The 16,355-nt window shown below is 35.1% G+C and overlaps 1 protein-coding gene across 8 annotated transcripts in view; it reads right to left on the bottom strand.

Moving 5' to 3' along the window:
* Positions 1–16,355, bottom strand: part of XRN1 (5'-3' exoribonuclease 1) — a 120,914-nt gene that overhangs the window by 64,964 nt on the left and 39,595 nt on the right. For all 8 annotated transcript variants that reach the window (XR_007155582.1, XR_007155583.1, XR_007155584.1 and 5 more), the window contains 5 exons: positions 14,626–14,795; positions 12,817–12,937; positions 12,622–12,720; positions 8,846–8,949; positions 5,583–5,714 (listed from right to left, as the gene is read on the bottom strand). Coding sequence is in view for 5 of the 8 variants with exons in the window: in XM_047874718.1 (XP_047730674.1) it covers positions 5,583–5,714; positions 8,846–8,949; positions 12,622–12,720; positions 12,817–12,937; positions 14,626–14,795 (626 nt within the window). In the remaining 3 variants the exon portion in view is untranslated. The remainder of the gene's footprint in view (positions 1–5,582; positions 5,715–8,845; positions 8,950–12,621; positions 12,721–12,816; positions 12,938–14,625; positions 14,796–16,355) is intronic.

Genomic DNA, 16,355 nt, shown 5'->3' on the forward strand with positions numbered 1-16,355 from the left:
AGGGAGACAGAGGATCCGAAGTAGGCTCCGGGCTGACAGCGGAGAGCCCGATGCAGGGCTCGAACTCAGGAAACGTGAGATCATGGCCTGAGCTGAAGTTGGATGATTAACCAACTGAGCCACCCAGGTTCCCCCACAACCAAAAAAAATAGGTCTTACTTTATTTATCTTCTTTATAACATCTGACATGGCTTACTCCCTTATTCTTGAAACACTCTTTTTTCTTTGATTTTCATGATATAACACTTTCCTGGCTGTTTCCCACCTCTCAGAATGCCTCGTTCTTTTTCGTTTGTTGCCTCATCTTCCTCATTTAGGGTTCCTTCTTAATTCTAACACTCCAGCCACATTGGCCATTATCATTAATGTTATATATGCTACTTTTTCTCCTGGCACAGGGATTTTGTATGTACCTTTTACCTCATCTTGAAACCTACTCCCTTTTCATTCTTTGCCTAACTCCTACCCTCCTACATTCAGATACTAGTTTAATCAATATTTTCCTTAGGAAAGTTTTCTCTAAGACAAATGTCTCCTTACTAGGTCAAACTCCTCTATTATGTAGTCTCAGAGTACTCCTTCAAAGCAAGTATCATAATTGCAGTTTGATCAAAAATTTACACAAGACATTAATGTCTATCTTTCATCTGCGAGCCATAAGTTTCATGAGTATAGGGATTGTGATTTTATTCACTACGGTATCTGCAGTTCCTAATTTCTATACCTAGTAGGTATCAATAAATAATTGTTGAGTACATAAACAAATATCTAAACTCTTACAGTATTTTGAATGACTTTCTTTTCAAACAAAGGACTTGAACAAAGCAATCTCTATTCATTCAAACTAACATTTATTGACTGCCTAGTGCATTAGTCAAGGAATGAGAATAGTAATGAAAAAATAGATATGTTCCCTACCCTTAGCATAATATCTAGGGAAAAAGTCCTTAATCACACAAATAAGTTTATTATTGTGATTTATGCACTGTAAAACAAAATTCAGTATATTATCAACCAAGACAGGAGTATCTAATTACTGTGAGAAGGCAAAAATACACTCTACCTCCTGAGAGTTATCTCCTTCTTTGACACTGGGATGTTTTTGTTTTGTTTGTAATTTAACTTTATTTTTTATTTTTTAAATTTACATCCAAATTAGTATATAGTGAAGCAATAATTTCAGGAGTAGATTCCTTAATGCCCTTTACCCATTTAGCCCATTCCCCCTCCCACAACCCCTCCAGCAACCCTCAGTTTGTTCTCCATATTTATGAGTCTCTTGTTTTGTCCCCCTCCCTGTTTTTATATTATTTTTGTTTCCCTTCCCTTATAGTCATCTGTTTTGTCTCTTAAAGTCCTCATATGAGTGAAATTATATGATTTTTGTCTTTCTCTGACTAATTTCACTTAGCATAATACCCTCCAGTTCCATCCACGTAGTTGCAAATGGCAAGATTTCATTCTTTTTGATTGCCGAGTAACACTCCACTGTATATATATAACACATCTTCTTTCTCCATTCATCCATCGATGGACATTTGGGCTCTTTCCATACTTTGGCTATTGTTGATAGTGCTGCTATAAACATGGGGGTGCATGTGTCCCTTTGAAACAGCACACCTGTATCCCTTGGATAAATGCCTAATAGTGCAATTGCTGGGTCGTAAGGTAGTTCTGGTTTTAGTTTTTTGAGGAACCTCCATACTGTTTTCCAGAGTGGCCTGTACCAGCTTGCATTCCCACCAACAATGCAAAAGAGATCCTCTTTCTCTGCATCCTTGCCAACATCTCTAATTGCCTGAGTTGTTAATGTTAGCCATTCTGACAGGTGTGAGGTGGTATCTCATTGTGGTTTTGATTTGTATTTCCCTGATGATGAGTGATGTTGAGCATTTTCTCATGTGTCAATTGGCCATCTGGATGTCTTCTTTGGAGAAGTGTTTATTCATGTCTTTTGCCCATTTTCTCAGTGGATTCTTTGTGTTTTGGGTGTTGAGTTTGATAAGTTCTTTGTAGATTTTGGATACTAACCCTTTATCTGATACGTCATTTGCAAATATCTTCTCCCATTCTGTCAGTTACCTTTTAGTTTTGCTGATTGTTTCCTTCGCTGTGCAGAAGGTTTTTATTTTGATGAGGTCCCAGTAGTTCATTTTTGCTTTTGTTTCCCTTGCCTCCACAGATGTGTTGAGTATGAAATTGCTGCAGCCAAGATCAAAGAGGTTTCTGCCTGCTTTCTCCTGGAGGATTTTGATGGCTTCCTGTCTTACATTGAGGTCTTTCATCCACTTTGAGTTTATTTTTGTGTATGGTGTAAGATAGGGGTCCAGGTTCATTCTTCTGCATGTCGCTGTCCAGTTTTCCCAGCATCACTTGTTGAAGAGACTGTCTTTATTCCATTGGATATTCTTTCCTGCTTTGTCAAAGATTAGTTGGCCATACGTTTGTGGGTCCATTTCTGGGTTCTCTATTCTATTCCATTGATCTGAGTGTCTGTTCTTGTGCCAGTACCATACTGTCTTGATGATTACAGCTTTGTAGTATAGCTTGAAGTCTGGGATTGTGATGCCTCCTGCTTTGGTTTTCTTTTTCAAGACTGCTTTGGCTATTTGGGGACTTTTCTGGTTCCACACAAATTTTAGGATTATTCTAGCTCTGTGAAAAATGCTGGTGTTACTTTGATAAGGATTGCGTTGAATATGTAGATTGCTTTGGGTAGTATCGACATTTTAACAGTATTTGTTCTTCCTATCCAGGAACATGGAATCTTTTTCCATTTCTTTGTGTCTTCTTCAATTTCTTTCATAAGCTTTCTATAGTTTTCAATGTATAGGTTTTTCACCTCTCTGGTTAGATTTATTCCTAGGTATCTTATGGTTTTTTATGCAACTGTAAATGCGATCAATTCCTTGATTTCTCTTTGTGTTGCTTCAGTGTTGGTGTATAGGAATGCAACCAATTTTTGTGCATTGATTTTATATCCTGCAACTTTGCTGAATTCATGAATCAGTTCTAGCAGTTTTTTGGTGGAATCTTTTGGGTATTCCATATAGAGTATCATGTCATCTGTGAAGAGTGAAAGTTTGACCTCCTCCTGGCCGATTTGGATGCCTTTTATTAGTTTGTGTTGTCAGATTGCAGAAGCTAAGACTTCCCACACCATGTTGAATAACAGTGGCGAGAGTGGACATCCCTGTCTTGTTCCTGACCTTAGGGGGAAAGCTCTCAGTTTTTCCCCAATGAGGATGACACTAGCACTGGGTCACTCATATATGGCTTTTTGTCATCTTGAGGTATGATCCTTCTATCCCTACTTTCTTGATGGTTTTTATCAAGAAAGGCTGCTCTATTTTGTCAAATGCTTTCTCTGCATCTATTGAGAGGATCATATGGTTCTTGTCCTTTCTTTTACTGGTGTGATGAATCACACTGAATGTTTTGTGGATACTGAGCCAGCCCTGCATCATAGGTATAAATCCCACTTGGTCATGGTGAATAATTTTTTTAATGTATTGTTGGATCCGGTTGGCTAATATCTTGTTGAGGATTTTTGCATCCATGTTCATCAGGGAAATTGGTCTATAGTTCTCCTTTTTAGTGGGGTTTCTGTCTGGTTTTGGAATCAAGGTAATGCTGGCCTCATAGAAAGAGTTTAGAAGTTTTCCTTCCATTTCTATTTTTTGGAACAGCTTCAAGAGAATAGGTGTTAACTCTTCCTTAAATGTTTGGTAGAATTCCCCTGGAAAGCCATCTGGCCCTGGACTTTCGTTTTTTTGGCAGATTTTTTATTACTAATTCAGTTTCCTTACTGGTTATCAGTCTGTTCAAATTTTCTATTTCTTCCTCTTTCAGTTTAGGTAGTGTATATGTTTCTAGGGATTTGTCCATTTTTCCAGACTGCCCATTTTATTGGCATATAATTGCTCATAATATTCTCTTATTATTGTTTTTATTTCTGTTGTGTTGGTTGTGATTTCTCCTCTTTCATTCTTGATTTTACTTATTTGGGTCCTTTCCTTTTTCTTCTTGATCAAACTGGCTAATGGTTTATCAATTTTGTTAATTCTTTCAAAGAACCAGCTTCTGGTTTCATTGATCTGTTCTGTTTTTTTTGGTTTCGATAGCATTAATTTCTGCTCTAATCTTTATTTTTTCCTGTCTTCTGCTGGTTTTGGGTTTTATTTGCTGTTCTTTTTCCAGCTCCTTAAGGTGTAAGGTTAGGTTGTGTATCTGAGATCTTTCTTCCTTCTTTACGAAGGCCTGGATTGCTATATACTTTCCTCTTATGACCGCCTTTGCTGTGTCCCAGAGGTTTTGGGTTGTGGTGCTATCATTTTCATTGACTTCTATACACTTTTTAATTTCTTTAACTGCTTGGTTAGCCCATACATTCTTTAGTAGGATGTTTTTCAGTCTCCAAGTATTTGTTACCTTTACAACTTTTTTCTTGTGGTCGATTTCGAGTTTCACAGCATTGTGGTCTGAAAATATGCATGGTATGATCTCGATCTTTTTGAACTTACTTAGTAGGGCTGATTTGTGTCCTAGTACATGGTCTATACTGGAGAATGTTCCATGTGCACTGGAGAAGAATGTATACTCTGCTGCTTTAGGATGAAATGTTCTGAATATATCTGTTAAGTCCATCTGGTCCAATGTGTCATTCAAAGTCATTGTTTCCTTGTTGATTTTTTGATTAGATGATCTGTCCATTGCTGTGGGTGGGATGTTGAAGTCTCCTACTATTATGGTATTACTATTGATGAGTTTCTTTATGTTTGTGATTAATTGATTTATATATTTGGGTGCTTCCACATTTGGCACATAGACACTGGGATGGTTTTGTATAATGTTTTTACATTTTCCCTGTTTATGCATCTTTGAATAAGCATATTATGGCCTATTAGCTCCAAAATTGTATAAGAGGCGTCTCCTCAAATTCCCCATTTATCAATGAATGCTATTATAGTTTTAATAGGAAGGGTGATAGATATACATTTATAACACCATTCCATGTGCCACTGCCAGCCTCTATTATTCTGTTTTGGTTTAGAGGATTCTAGTATTTGGATGAAGAATGGGAAGTACTGTTATGGTAGGATCATGGAGGAGGGCCAGCTTCTTAGTTATTTGGTTGGTACAGACCTTGCATTTCTAAATTCAGGACATATGGGACTTAGATGTAGGAAAGGTAGGAGAGTGAGCAGGGAGTAAGGGTGACAAAAAAAGGACAATTTTCCTTCCTATTTTCATTACTACATATGGCCAAAAATTCAATGGCCTTATGATTAGTAAAAATAAGTCTCAAATGCACGCAACCTTAACTATTATTCCCAGTATTATGTGATTCTTTTTTTCTTTTGTACATCATCAAGTATTTTAGTGACAAACTGGGCAAGGCTATAACTGCTGCTAACCAGGTATTATTTTAAACTAGAACTCATTATTTTCTTTAGAACATAAAATGAAGATGTAGTCAGTATTCAGAGTGATTACTATGTTAAGCAGAAAATAAGTCAGAGGACAAGTGCATTAAATCACATTCTACTTTCACGACATTAAATATATTTTATGACACTCACTATTCTGAAATTCCTTGTACTTCTTTTGTCCAGTTAGATTGTTCTTTGTCTCCAAGATGGACCACTTTAGATGGTGGGGCAGTTCTTCCTAAATAAAGCTTCTGTGTTCCTGGAGGTTCTTCCAAGTAAAATCTTAAAAGATTAAAATAAAATTAAAATGTATTACCCCCAAATTTGTGGTTTAATATAGTGTTCTAGTAGTATGAGTCTTCAAAGTTAAAAGGTTTCTACATGGTTATAATAGCAAAAAAACCAAGCCTCCTTTTTTTTAAACTGTAATATAAATTTCAGGACATGGACTTGTAAAAATTTTCAATCAAAATATAAGAATTATTACTCTTTCTATTAAAAAAAAGATTAAACACAGGGGCACTTGGGTGGCTCAGTCAGTTGAGTCTCTGATTTTGGCTTAGGTCATGATCTCGCAGTTTGTGAGTTTGAGCTGTGTCAGGCTCTGTGTGGATAGCTCAGAGCCTAGAACCTGCTTTGGATTCTGTGTCTCCCTCTCTCTACCCCTCCCCAACTCATGTTCTCTCTCAAAAATAAACATGAAAAAAAAATAAAAATACTTAATAAAATATAAATTTTTATAGAATTAAAAAATACTCTCCAATGCAATAAAGTATTTTTACTAAAAAGCTTAACTTGATTCTGATCAAACCACTATACTTAACTACCAGTTAACAGGAAATATATGGGATGGAGGACCAACTTAAATGAAACTATGAAGAGACAATCAAGTACATTCAGAATTCTACAAAATAACTGACCTGGACTCCTCAAGTAAAGAGGCAAGGAAGTTAGTTTAGCCAGGTCCCAGGATATAAAATCAACGTACAGAAATCAGTCGTATTTCTAGATATTACCTTGGGAAAGTGACATTTAAAATATAATATCATTTACAGCTGTAATCATTTACAGCTCCAAAATAATTTAAGCAGAGTGATTCCTTCTGCTTTATTTTTTAAAATGTTTATTTATTTATTTTGATAGAGAAAGGGAGAGAGAATCCCAAGGAGGCTCTGAGCTGTCAGCACAGAGCCCAACATGGGGCTCAAACCCATGAACTGTGAGATCATGGTTTGAGCTAACATCAAGAGTCAGACACTTAAGCGACTGAGCCACCCAGGCATCCCCTTTCTGTATTATTTTTATTTTTCTCAGTTATTTTAGATATTTTTGTTCTTTGCCTTTCCATAAAAATTTTGAATATACTGTTCTGTATCTATCAAAATCTGGGAGAGATTTTGATAGGAATTGCTCTAAACCTATACATTAATTTGGGGAGATTTGTTATCTTTACTATGTTCTGTTTTCTGATCCAAATGGATCTCCATTTATTTCAATCTTTGATTTCTTTCATCAGTGTTTGCTTTCTTCAGCATACAGATCCTATATATAATTTGTGAGATTTTTACCCAAGGTCAGACTTACTACAGAGCTACAGAAATAAGACAGTGTGGTACTGGGATAAAAACAGACATACAGATAAATGGGACAAAATGGAAAACTCAGAAGTAGACCCACACAAATGTACTCAACTGATTTTTGACAAAGGTGGAAAGGCAATGTAATGGAGGAAGGCCATCTTTTCAACAAATGGTGCTGGAGCAACTGACTCTTCATTCCTATTTCTGTGGAGAGGTCTGCTGCTAACCTTATGTATCTACACTTGTAGGTTAAGGACCTTTTGTCCTAGCTGCTTTCAGAATTCTCTCTTTATCTTTGTATTTTCCAAGTTTCACTACTGATATGACCTGTTTTTGTTGATTTTGAAAAGGGGAGTTCTCTGTGCTTCTTGGACCTGAATGCCTGTTTCCTTCCCCAGATTAGGGAAGTTCTCAGCTATAATTTGTTCAAATAAACCTTTTGTAGGGGAAGAGAAGGAGTAAAAAAATAAGATGAAAAAACAGAGGGAGGCAAACCATAAGAGACTGTTAACTAAAAAGAACAAACTGAAGACTGCTGGAGGGGAGGTGGGTAGGAGGGGGAATGGGCTAAATGGGTGATGAGCATTAAGGAGGGCGCTTGTTGGGATGAGCACTGGGTGTTACATGTAAGTGCTGAATCATTAAATTCTACTCCTGAAACCAATATTACATTGTATGTTAACTAACTTGAAATAAAATCTGGGAAGCAAAATAAAAAGTATATGGCACTTTCCATATGCTTCCATATAAATGGAACACTTCTATCTTCATGAAAGAAGAAGAAAAAAGAACATTCATTCATAGACAAATATATGAACTTTGACCTAAACCTCATACCAAATATAAAACTTAATTCACAGTAGATCATATATTTAAACGTAAAAGGATGAGGTAAAATTATCAAGTAAGCAAAACTTTTTGAATAAAATATAGGAGAAAATCTCTCGGACCTAGAGCTAGGTAAGGAGTTCTGACTAAAAGCATGATAGGTAAAAGAAAAAAGTGATAAACTGGACTATATCAGAAAGGTAGGGGGACTGAATTCTGATGATTAAAAGAATACTCAAGATTTCTTATATCCTCAATAAAAGCAGATACCTATAGAGGAAAAAAATTCACACTGGCATTGACCTCTCATCAACAAAATTATATGACAGAACACAACTGAAGTAGGTTTGCAGAAAACTAAGGGAAAAAGGATTGGGCCTCCACAATTTTAAACCTAAGTATGAGGAAAACAAAAACGATCTTTTGGATATGTTGTAACTCAGAAAATGTAAAATTTTCTCTGAAAAAAAGTTACTTTTGAAAGTTCTAGATGCATGAAAACTAACATCAATCAGATCAAATTTATGTGAAATAAAGATAAACAATGATAAAGAATAACTAAATAATCACTGATACAATGATTGAGAACTCGAGTAAAATAAGAAATTACTCCTTAAATAGATGACCTGTATTTTTAAAAATTAATGTATTATTTAAATAAAACCTGGGAGAGGCATGGTAAAAGTAAGGTTATATACGCTATTGATTCTTGTCAGAGAAATACATTTACTAAATAATATAATAACTGCTAGCAAAAATTAGGATATAGAACTTTTAAGTTATTAAAAGGAAAAGAAAGCAAAAGAGAAAAAATAATAAATGCATCTAAAATATCTCAGGGATGTATTGTGGTTAAACATCGAGTGATGTGATTAGAAGACTAATTTCACTAGAGTATATAAATATTTTTATAATAATTATATCAGTTTTAAACAGGATCAATAAAAGCCATCAAGTAAGAAAAACAAATATAAATCTACAATGTATACGTCAAATCTTACTTACTTAGTTTCTCCGTCTGATACACCAACAACTCTAGCTTCTTCAAGATGAGGCCAATTAACAAAGACAGATTTTCCAAGCACTGAAGAAGCTATATTTTCTATACTCTTAAAGTAAAAGCAGAAAAGTTCACTCATGTTTCAGGTCCAGGAGAAAATTTTACAAAGGCAAAATTAATTAAAAACTAGCTTGCATTTATAACTATCTTTAAAATCAATAAAGACTCAACTTAATAATTAAAACAGGTATCAAATACCATTTACTCACTTGTGTCATTTATTCCCTATGCTCTTTTCAACCTTTCCTGCTCTTTTCAACTTTTCCATCTACTTGAATTCAGTTAGTTCTCTTTTTAAAAAAATTTTTTTAAAAATGTTTATTATTGGGAGACAGAGAGGAGCGTGAGTGGGGGAGGGGCAGAGAGAGAGGGAGACACAGAACCTGAAACAGGCTCCAGGCTCTGAGCTGTCAGCACAGAGCCCGACGCAGGGCTCGAACTCACAAACCACGAGATCATGACCTGAGCCAAAGTTGGACACTTAGCCGACTGAGCCACCCAGGTGGCTCCCATTAGTTCTCTTAATTTGTCTTCTCTAAGTTGTACCTTTATTGCTAACTACTTTTTTTCTTTCTAGTACATTTCTATGATTTCTGTTTAGTTTTTTTTCCCTTTTATTTTAAAATATATCTTTAAGTTGTTTTTGACCATGTGCCTTTCCTTACCCTTTATTTTAGTATGAATCTGTTAAAGGTGACCAAGTTTATCTTCCTCTCTACCAATCTCTTCTTATTAGAGAGGCACTATGACCAACTTAAAAGTACTTTCCTGCACTATAAACATTATGACACCAGGAAGCTCGTCTCCTTCTCATTTTCTCAACAGCAATGGTAGTTACTAGTAAATTTTAATTTTAATCCTCAATGAAATTACTTGGTGAGAAAATAGGTTTCAGTGAAATTAAACAGAAGAGCAATGACCTATAATGTATTACTGTCCGTAATAATGGCCAACATTATTAGAAATAATGTTTAGCAAGAAACCTAGGTTCTTAGGTCTGCTAATGGTCCCTTTTCTAATCTCCATTTAAGTTTCTTAATTTGTAAAAGTAATGAGTTGGAACAGATGCTTTACAAAATTCTATATAGTTGTAAAATTCTATGATTCTATTATTCTCATGATAATAATATCATGTATAATTCCATGATTTTCTCATGGAAACGGAAAAGTGAAAAGACAGCAGAAATGAGAAAAGGGCTATTATTATTCATTGTTTCATACCATATAATCAGATAACAGAATCTAAGAAATCTGATTTAATTTCAGACTGTAGTTGGTATAATGAAATAAGAACCCTAGACTTAAAATTAGGAATCATTGGTCCAAATTTGCGTTCCACTTCTTTCCAGCTATAGAATCTTAGGCAAATCATTTAAACCCCACTGAGACACAGTTTTCTTCTGTGAGAATAAGAAATAATATCTACCTCACAATGTTTATTTGGTGATAAAATAACATAAACAAAAGCCTTTATAAACTATAAAATGCTATGTAAATACTCTGTATGAAATAATATGCTAGGTAAAATTCTAGTTTTAAAAGGAAATATTATAATTATTATTATGATTATTAAACAACTTTTTGGTAGAAAATGAAGTTTAACCTCAAATTTTCATTCAGTTCTTTTCTGTTTATTATGCTTAATTATTATTAGCAAATGTTTAACAATTAGAGATGACCAGTTTTAGACTTCTGCATTAACTTTTAATTATATTCAGACATTTCTTAATGTCAACATATAAAACAAAACAATGGTTTCTGATAAATAAAACAAGTTTCAACATTAAAATTAGGATCCCATAATTATCCTTTTCTCCTCTATACATCTATTTCTATTTCATTCTCCCACTTCTCCCCTTTAGTTTTCAAGGGAAAAGTTGTCAGTTTCTCAGGTTAATCCTTTCACTTAAGGCCAAGATGAGACTCCTTAATACCTCACATGGGGTCTTCTTATCATAAACATCCCTTCCCTCTACACTATCTTTAAGACCTCCTTTCTCCATTAGCTCTACCTCTCTTCTTTTAACATGGATTTAGCTTGTTAAACTCTCTGTTCTCTACCTACAGTTATGTTTCTAGACCTCTTTCAATGATAATCTTAACTGAGGGCCTAATACCTGCTATGTCTAATTTCCACCTACCTAGTCCCCGGATTAGAAGTTAGGAATGAAATCTACTGGAATGAAATCCTCAAAGGCCAATAATGGTGCCTGAAGGACAAATTCACAGACCTTGTTTTATTCTTCTTGCACTGTTATGTAGTATCTACTCCATATTTCTGTGATATTACTTAACTTGGAAGTCATTTTCTCTCAACTCTCTGTATGTAATTATCATTTTCACTGGTCCCTTTTCCACCCTTTATAACTATGGGTATTTCTTAAAGCTCAGATCTTAAACCCTCAGAGTCTATTTTCTTCAGGAAAATGAGCTCCAAGGCCCGAGCCATCGTCTCCTTGCTGATGACTTTATATCCTTATCTCCCTCCAAGCTCCAGCTCCAGGTATTAAATTGCAGCCTTTCTGGGCTGAGGTTTTTTTCACCTGAACCATAGAACACAAAACATAATTTGACTATTTTCCCAATTCTCCCAAGAACAGTATACAGCCAATCCCACTCTAAATGTACAGAAGATAAGTTAATCTACCACATTCAAATGGATGGCTTAGGGCATCCGGTCTTAGATCTCTTAATAGAACTCTTACTGAGAAAGACTGGCAGGGCAGCTCCAGTTAAATGTCTTAGCATTGCCTTAAAATTTCATCATTATTTATCATTAATCCCCTCAAACCAGAGACTTCCCACTTTAACTTCCTTATTTGGAAAACAGCAATTATTTTCTAGTTAATTAGGCTGGATATCTGAGAGTCGTATTTAGTATTTTCTTCCTCTTTTCACCCCCTATGTTATATGAACAAATGATGAAACTTGTCAATTTTATTAGTCTTGTTCATCCAGATCTATTACTATTTCCACAGTTTTTGTCCTTAACACCTAATGCTTCTGTAACCACAACCTCTGAACTTTCAGGCTTTTTTGTTTCTTCCATTTCTCTTTTGTGCAGTTTAGTCTATTATATTGCCACCAAATTAATCCTTATGAGAATATGATTTCAAGATAACAGTTATGGGGGGGAAAAAGTCCAAACTCCTTTTAGCCTAGTATTCAAGGTCCTCCATAATCTGGCTTCAATCTGTTTTTTCAACCTTATATTCTATTATTTCCCAACACAAGTCCTCTGCTTCAGTCAGGTTTACCTAGTTCTTCTCCTCAAATATATCACATTTATTCTAAAAAAGGAAAAAGTATTAAGAAAAATTTCAGACATACAAAAAGGTTAAAAAAATATGATAATGTATCACATATTTATTTTTGACCACAATTTCCAGCTTAAGTTATTCCTTTCAACTGGAATACCCACCCTTCCCCTCCTTTTCTTCGCTCTGTGGCAATCTTTCTCATAGCACTCAGCTCAAGCCTAGTCTCATCTACAAGCCTGTACTTAACTCACACAGCTTATCTCCTTTTCAAAATTTGTAGAGCATTATTTGCTCATTAGATCACAATTACATGTGTTCTTTAAAATCTGGGTAAAGGTTTCTTTATTTACTATGAACTTTTGAAGTTACTACATGTTATACCTCTTTGATAAACACACTGAAGCTAGAACAGTTTTATGCATAATAAGCACCTAATAATATACAATAAAGAAAATACTTACAAGTTCATCTGATTCTGCACTCAGTAAGATTTCTAACATCATGTTTTCTCCACGACTACTTTGTTGGAATACTTGAACCCCATTTTTCTTCAAAAAAAACTTTAAAAGAATTCAGAGAGTTTAATTTTAATTCTTTCTCCATAATCACTTTACATTCAATAAGGTGAAAAAATTCTGAACTAAACAGCCACTGACTTTGTGTTTGATGTGTTTCAGAGTAGGAAATCCACAGAAATATAATGCCTTCTGGTCAACCCTGGTTATTTTGTTCTTGCTTATGTCTACACGCCAAGCATCTAATGATATTATTTTATACCTAGAAAATAAATCAAGGCATTTAACATTCATACAAATTACAAGCAATCACAGTTTTTCAGTATTCCCTAGAATTTTTTCCAAGAGTCATCCTTGCTTTTAAGCAAGGGAATGACAATTTGTCTTTTAAGACAAAGAAAATATACAGCAGAACAACCCAGATTCTTTGTTATTATTGATCTAGGCCTAAATATGCCTATAGATTACTGAATGGAAGTTTTCCCCATTAACTTAAAACATACATACATATATATATATATATATATATATATATATATATACACACACACACACACACACACATACACATTTATGTATATATTTTTATATATTTAATTTAGAAGCAAAGGGACATATTAAGCACATTACAAATCTCCATATCTTCCATGTTCTAAAACCCAGATGGAAAATAAACATTTCATAATATCTATTTCATCTTTCTCTTTGCTTTAACAAAAGGGAAAAGTGCTTTCCATGCCAATAGCACTCTTGCAACCATGGTGAACGTTCCGAAAACCTGCTGGACTTGCTGCAAGAAGTGTGGCAAGCCCCAACCCCACAAAATGACACAGCATAAGAAAGGCAAAGATTCTCTTTATGCCCATGGAGAGTGGTGTTATGACAGGAAGTAGAGTGGCTATAATGGGAAAACTAAGCCAATTTTCCAGGAAAAGGTTAAAACTACAAAGATTGTGCTGAGGCCTGAATGTGTTGAGCCCAACTGCAGATCTAAGAGAATGCTGAATATTAAAAGATGTGAGCATTTTTTTAAAAGTTTATTTATTTTAAGTGAGGGGGGCACGGGCGGGGGTGGGGGGGAGAGAACACATGTGTGCCACTAGGGGAGGGTAAGAGAAAAACTGAGAGAGAATCTTAAGTAGGTTCCATGCTGTCAGTGAAGAGCCTGACATGGGGCTCAAAACCACGAACCTTGAGATAATGACCTGGGCTGAAGTCAAGAGTCAGACGCTTAACTGACTAAGCCACCCAGCCGCCCCTAAGAGATGCAAGCATTTTGAACTGGGAGGAGATAAGAAGACAAAGGGCCAAAATGATCCAGTTCTAAGCTTCATATTATGTTACATTATGAAGACAATAAAATCTTGAGGTTATGTTCCAAAAAAAAGGGAAAAGCATAACTGGGAGATATTCACTTTAGCTGCCATCTGGGTAAATGATTTGCAGGGAAAATGAGAGAAAAGAAAAAAAAAACAACAAAGACATTTTAATGAGGAAGAAAAAGAAGAAATGAGTTTCAGGCAAGAAAATATAGAAACACTTTTATTATTTTTTTCTTCTTTCCAGTTGGGTGGTTGGGAATATAAGAGGCAAAGTCATAACATATCAAAGTAGACACTGACAGTGGAAACAAAAATTTGTATCTCCTGTTGAGGTAGGAGTACAGATAAATTCTAGAGAGGAAAAATTAAAACCAAAAAAACTAAAAAACCTCAAGTTTAACAGAAGACAGAAAGGGAGAAGCAGAATCTGACCAAAGCAGAGAACCACAGAAACAATTCTGAGAGGGAGATGGTATGATCTTTTGCAAGTTGGGTGTAATTCATTATCAACTGACTATAACTATCATAAATTATTTGTTAATTCTCCAAATAGATATTCAAAAGCTTCCCCCAGGCCCCAGGGGGAGCTGCTTATTGCTGTTGTTGAAAAATTACCAAATAACATTACCTTGTGCAACAACGTTCTATGGCAGGGAACTTTTCTGGCCATGGTGAGGGGTAGGTGAACTCTGTGTCTCTATCATACCAGCACATTAGGCACTCACTATGTTGGTTTCTTTTCCTCTCTTCCTTTTTGAGGGAGTGATTACATGTTTCCATGGCTTCCAACAATCGCTTCTAAATTTAAAGATTGAAGACAGGGGTTAAAAGTATAAAAATTATGTAATCTCAACATACAGAATAGATCTTTTCCCTCAGTACACAGATTCATTATTTGTGGTCTTGAAAAACAAAAATCTTAACTCTCTCTCTCAAAAAATAAAATAAAATAAAATAAAATAAAATAAAATAAAATAAAATAATATAAAATAATGGGGCTGTTACAACTACCTATCCAGCTGGAAGAAAAAGCACATACACTCCCAACTTCCTACTATATACAAAAATATGTATTAGAGTAATATGACAATAAAAGTATTAGAAGAAAATCTAGGAGAGTATTAGTAATTTGAGGTGATAAATTCCTATTTAAGTAAGATTGGAGAAAACCTAACAGTCTTAAGGGAAAAGACATTTTTTTTTAAATTAAAAAATAATTTTTTTAAATGTTTCTTTTTGAGAGAGAAAGAGAGGGCATGCACACACATAAGCAGGGGAGGGGCAGAGAGAGAGAGGGGGACGGAGGATCCAAGTGGGCTCTGTGCTAACAGCAGACAGCCTGACACGGGGCTCAAACTCATGAACCAGAAGATCATGAGCTAAGCCGAAGTTGGACTCTCAACTGACTGAGCCACCTAAGCGGCTCAAGACATTTTTTTTAATTTTTTTTTTTTTTGTATTTATTTTTGAGAGACAGAGAGAGACAGAGCGTGAGCAGGGGAGGGGCAGAGAGAGAGGGAGACACAGAATCAGAAGCAGGCTCCATGCTCCAAGCTGTCAGCACATAGCCTGAGGCGGAGCTCGAACTCATGAACCGTGAGATCGTGACCTGAGCCTCAGTCGGACGCTTAACCAACTGAGCCACCCAGGTTCCCCTAGACCTTTTTAAACAATACATAATGCATGTGACAGAAGATTTATCAGCAAATCAAGAGACAAATGCCATGTTAGAAAAGAATATTCCTAACATAAAAAGAATTGATAAAAATTCTTTTTTTAAATTCTTTTTTAAATTCTTTTTCTAAAAAAAAAAGAAAGGAAAATGAGGGAAAGGATATTTATAGAGAGAAAGGCAATTTACAAAGAGAAAATGCAAAGGGCAAGCACATATATAAAAATACATTCAAATTAGGGATCAGAGAAAAGCAAATTTGAATAATGATAAAATGGCACCCATCATCAGCAGATTGGCCAAAAATTAAATGAAGCAATAATATCCAGGTCTGGAGAGGCAGAGTAGGGACTAAACATTGGTGAATCAGACTAGTCTTTTTGAAAAAAAATATATAAAAAAAAAATAAACATACATTCCCATTACCCAAGCTATCCCACTTTTGGGAATCTATCTTAAAAAAATAAAATCTCTAGCACCTAGGACTGCATAGACAAACAAACAAATACATAAATACATAGCTACTTTTATCACAGCATATTATGTATAGTGGCAAAAAAGATGAAGATTCACAAGAAGCTGCAAAATTAGTACAGAGTGTTCCCATGTACCTTTCATCCAGGTTTTCCCAATGATAATATCATACACATAGCCTCAAGTACATTATCAAAATCAGGATAATGATG

Source organism: Prionailurus viverrinus, chromosome C2, assembly GCF_022837055.1.
Source record: "Prionailurus viverrinus isolate Anna chromosome C2, UM_Priviv_1.0, whole genome shotgun sequence".
Taxonomy (NCBI): Eukaryota; Metazoa; Chordata; class Mammalia; order Carnivora; family Felidae; genus Prionailurus; species Prionailurus viverrinus.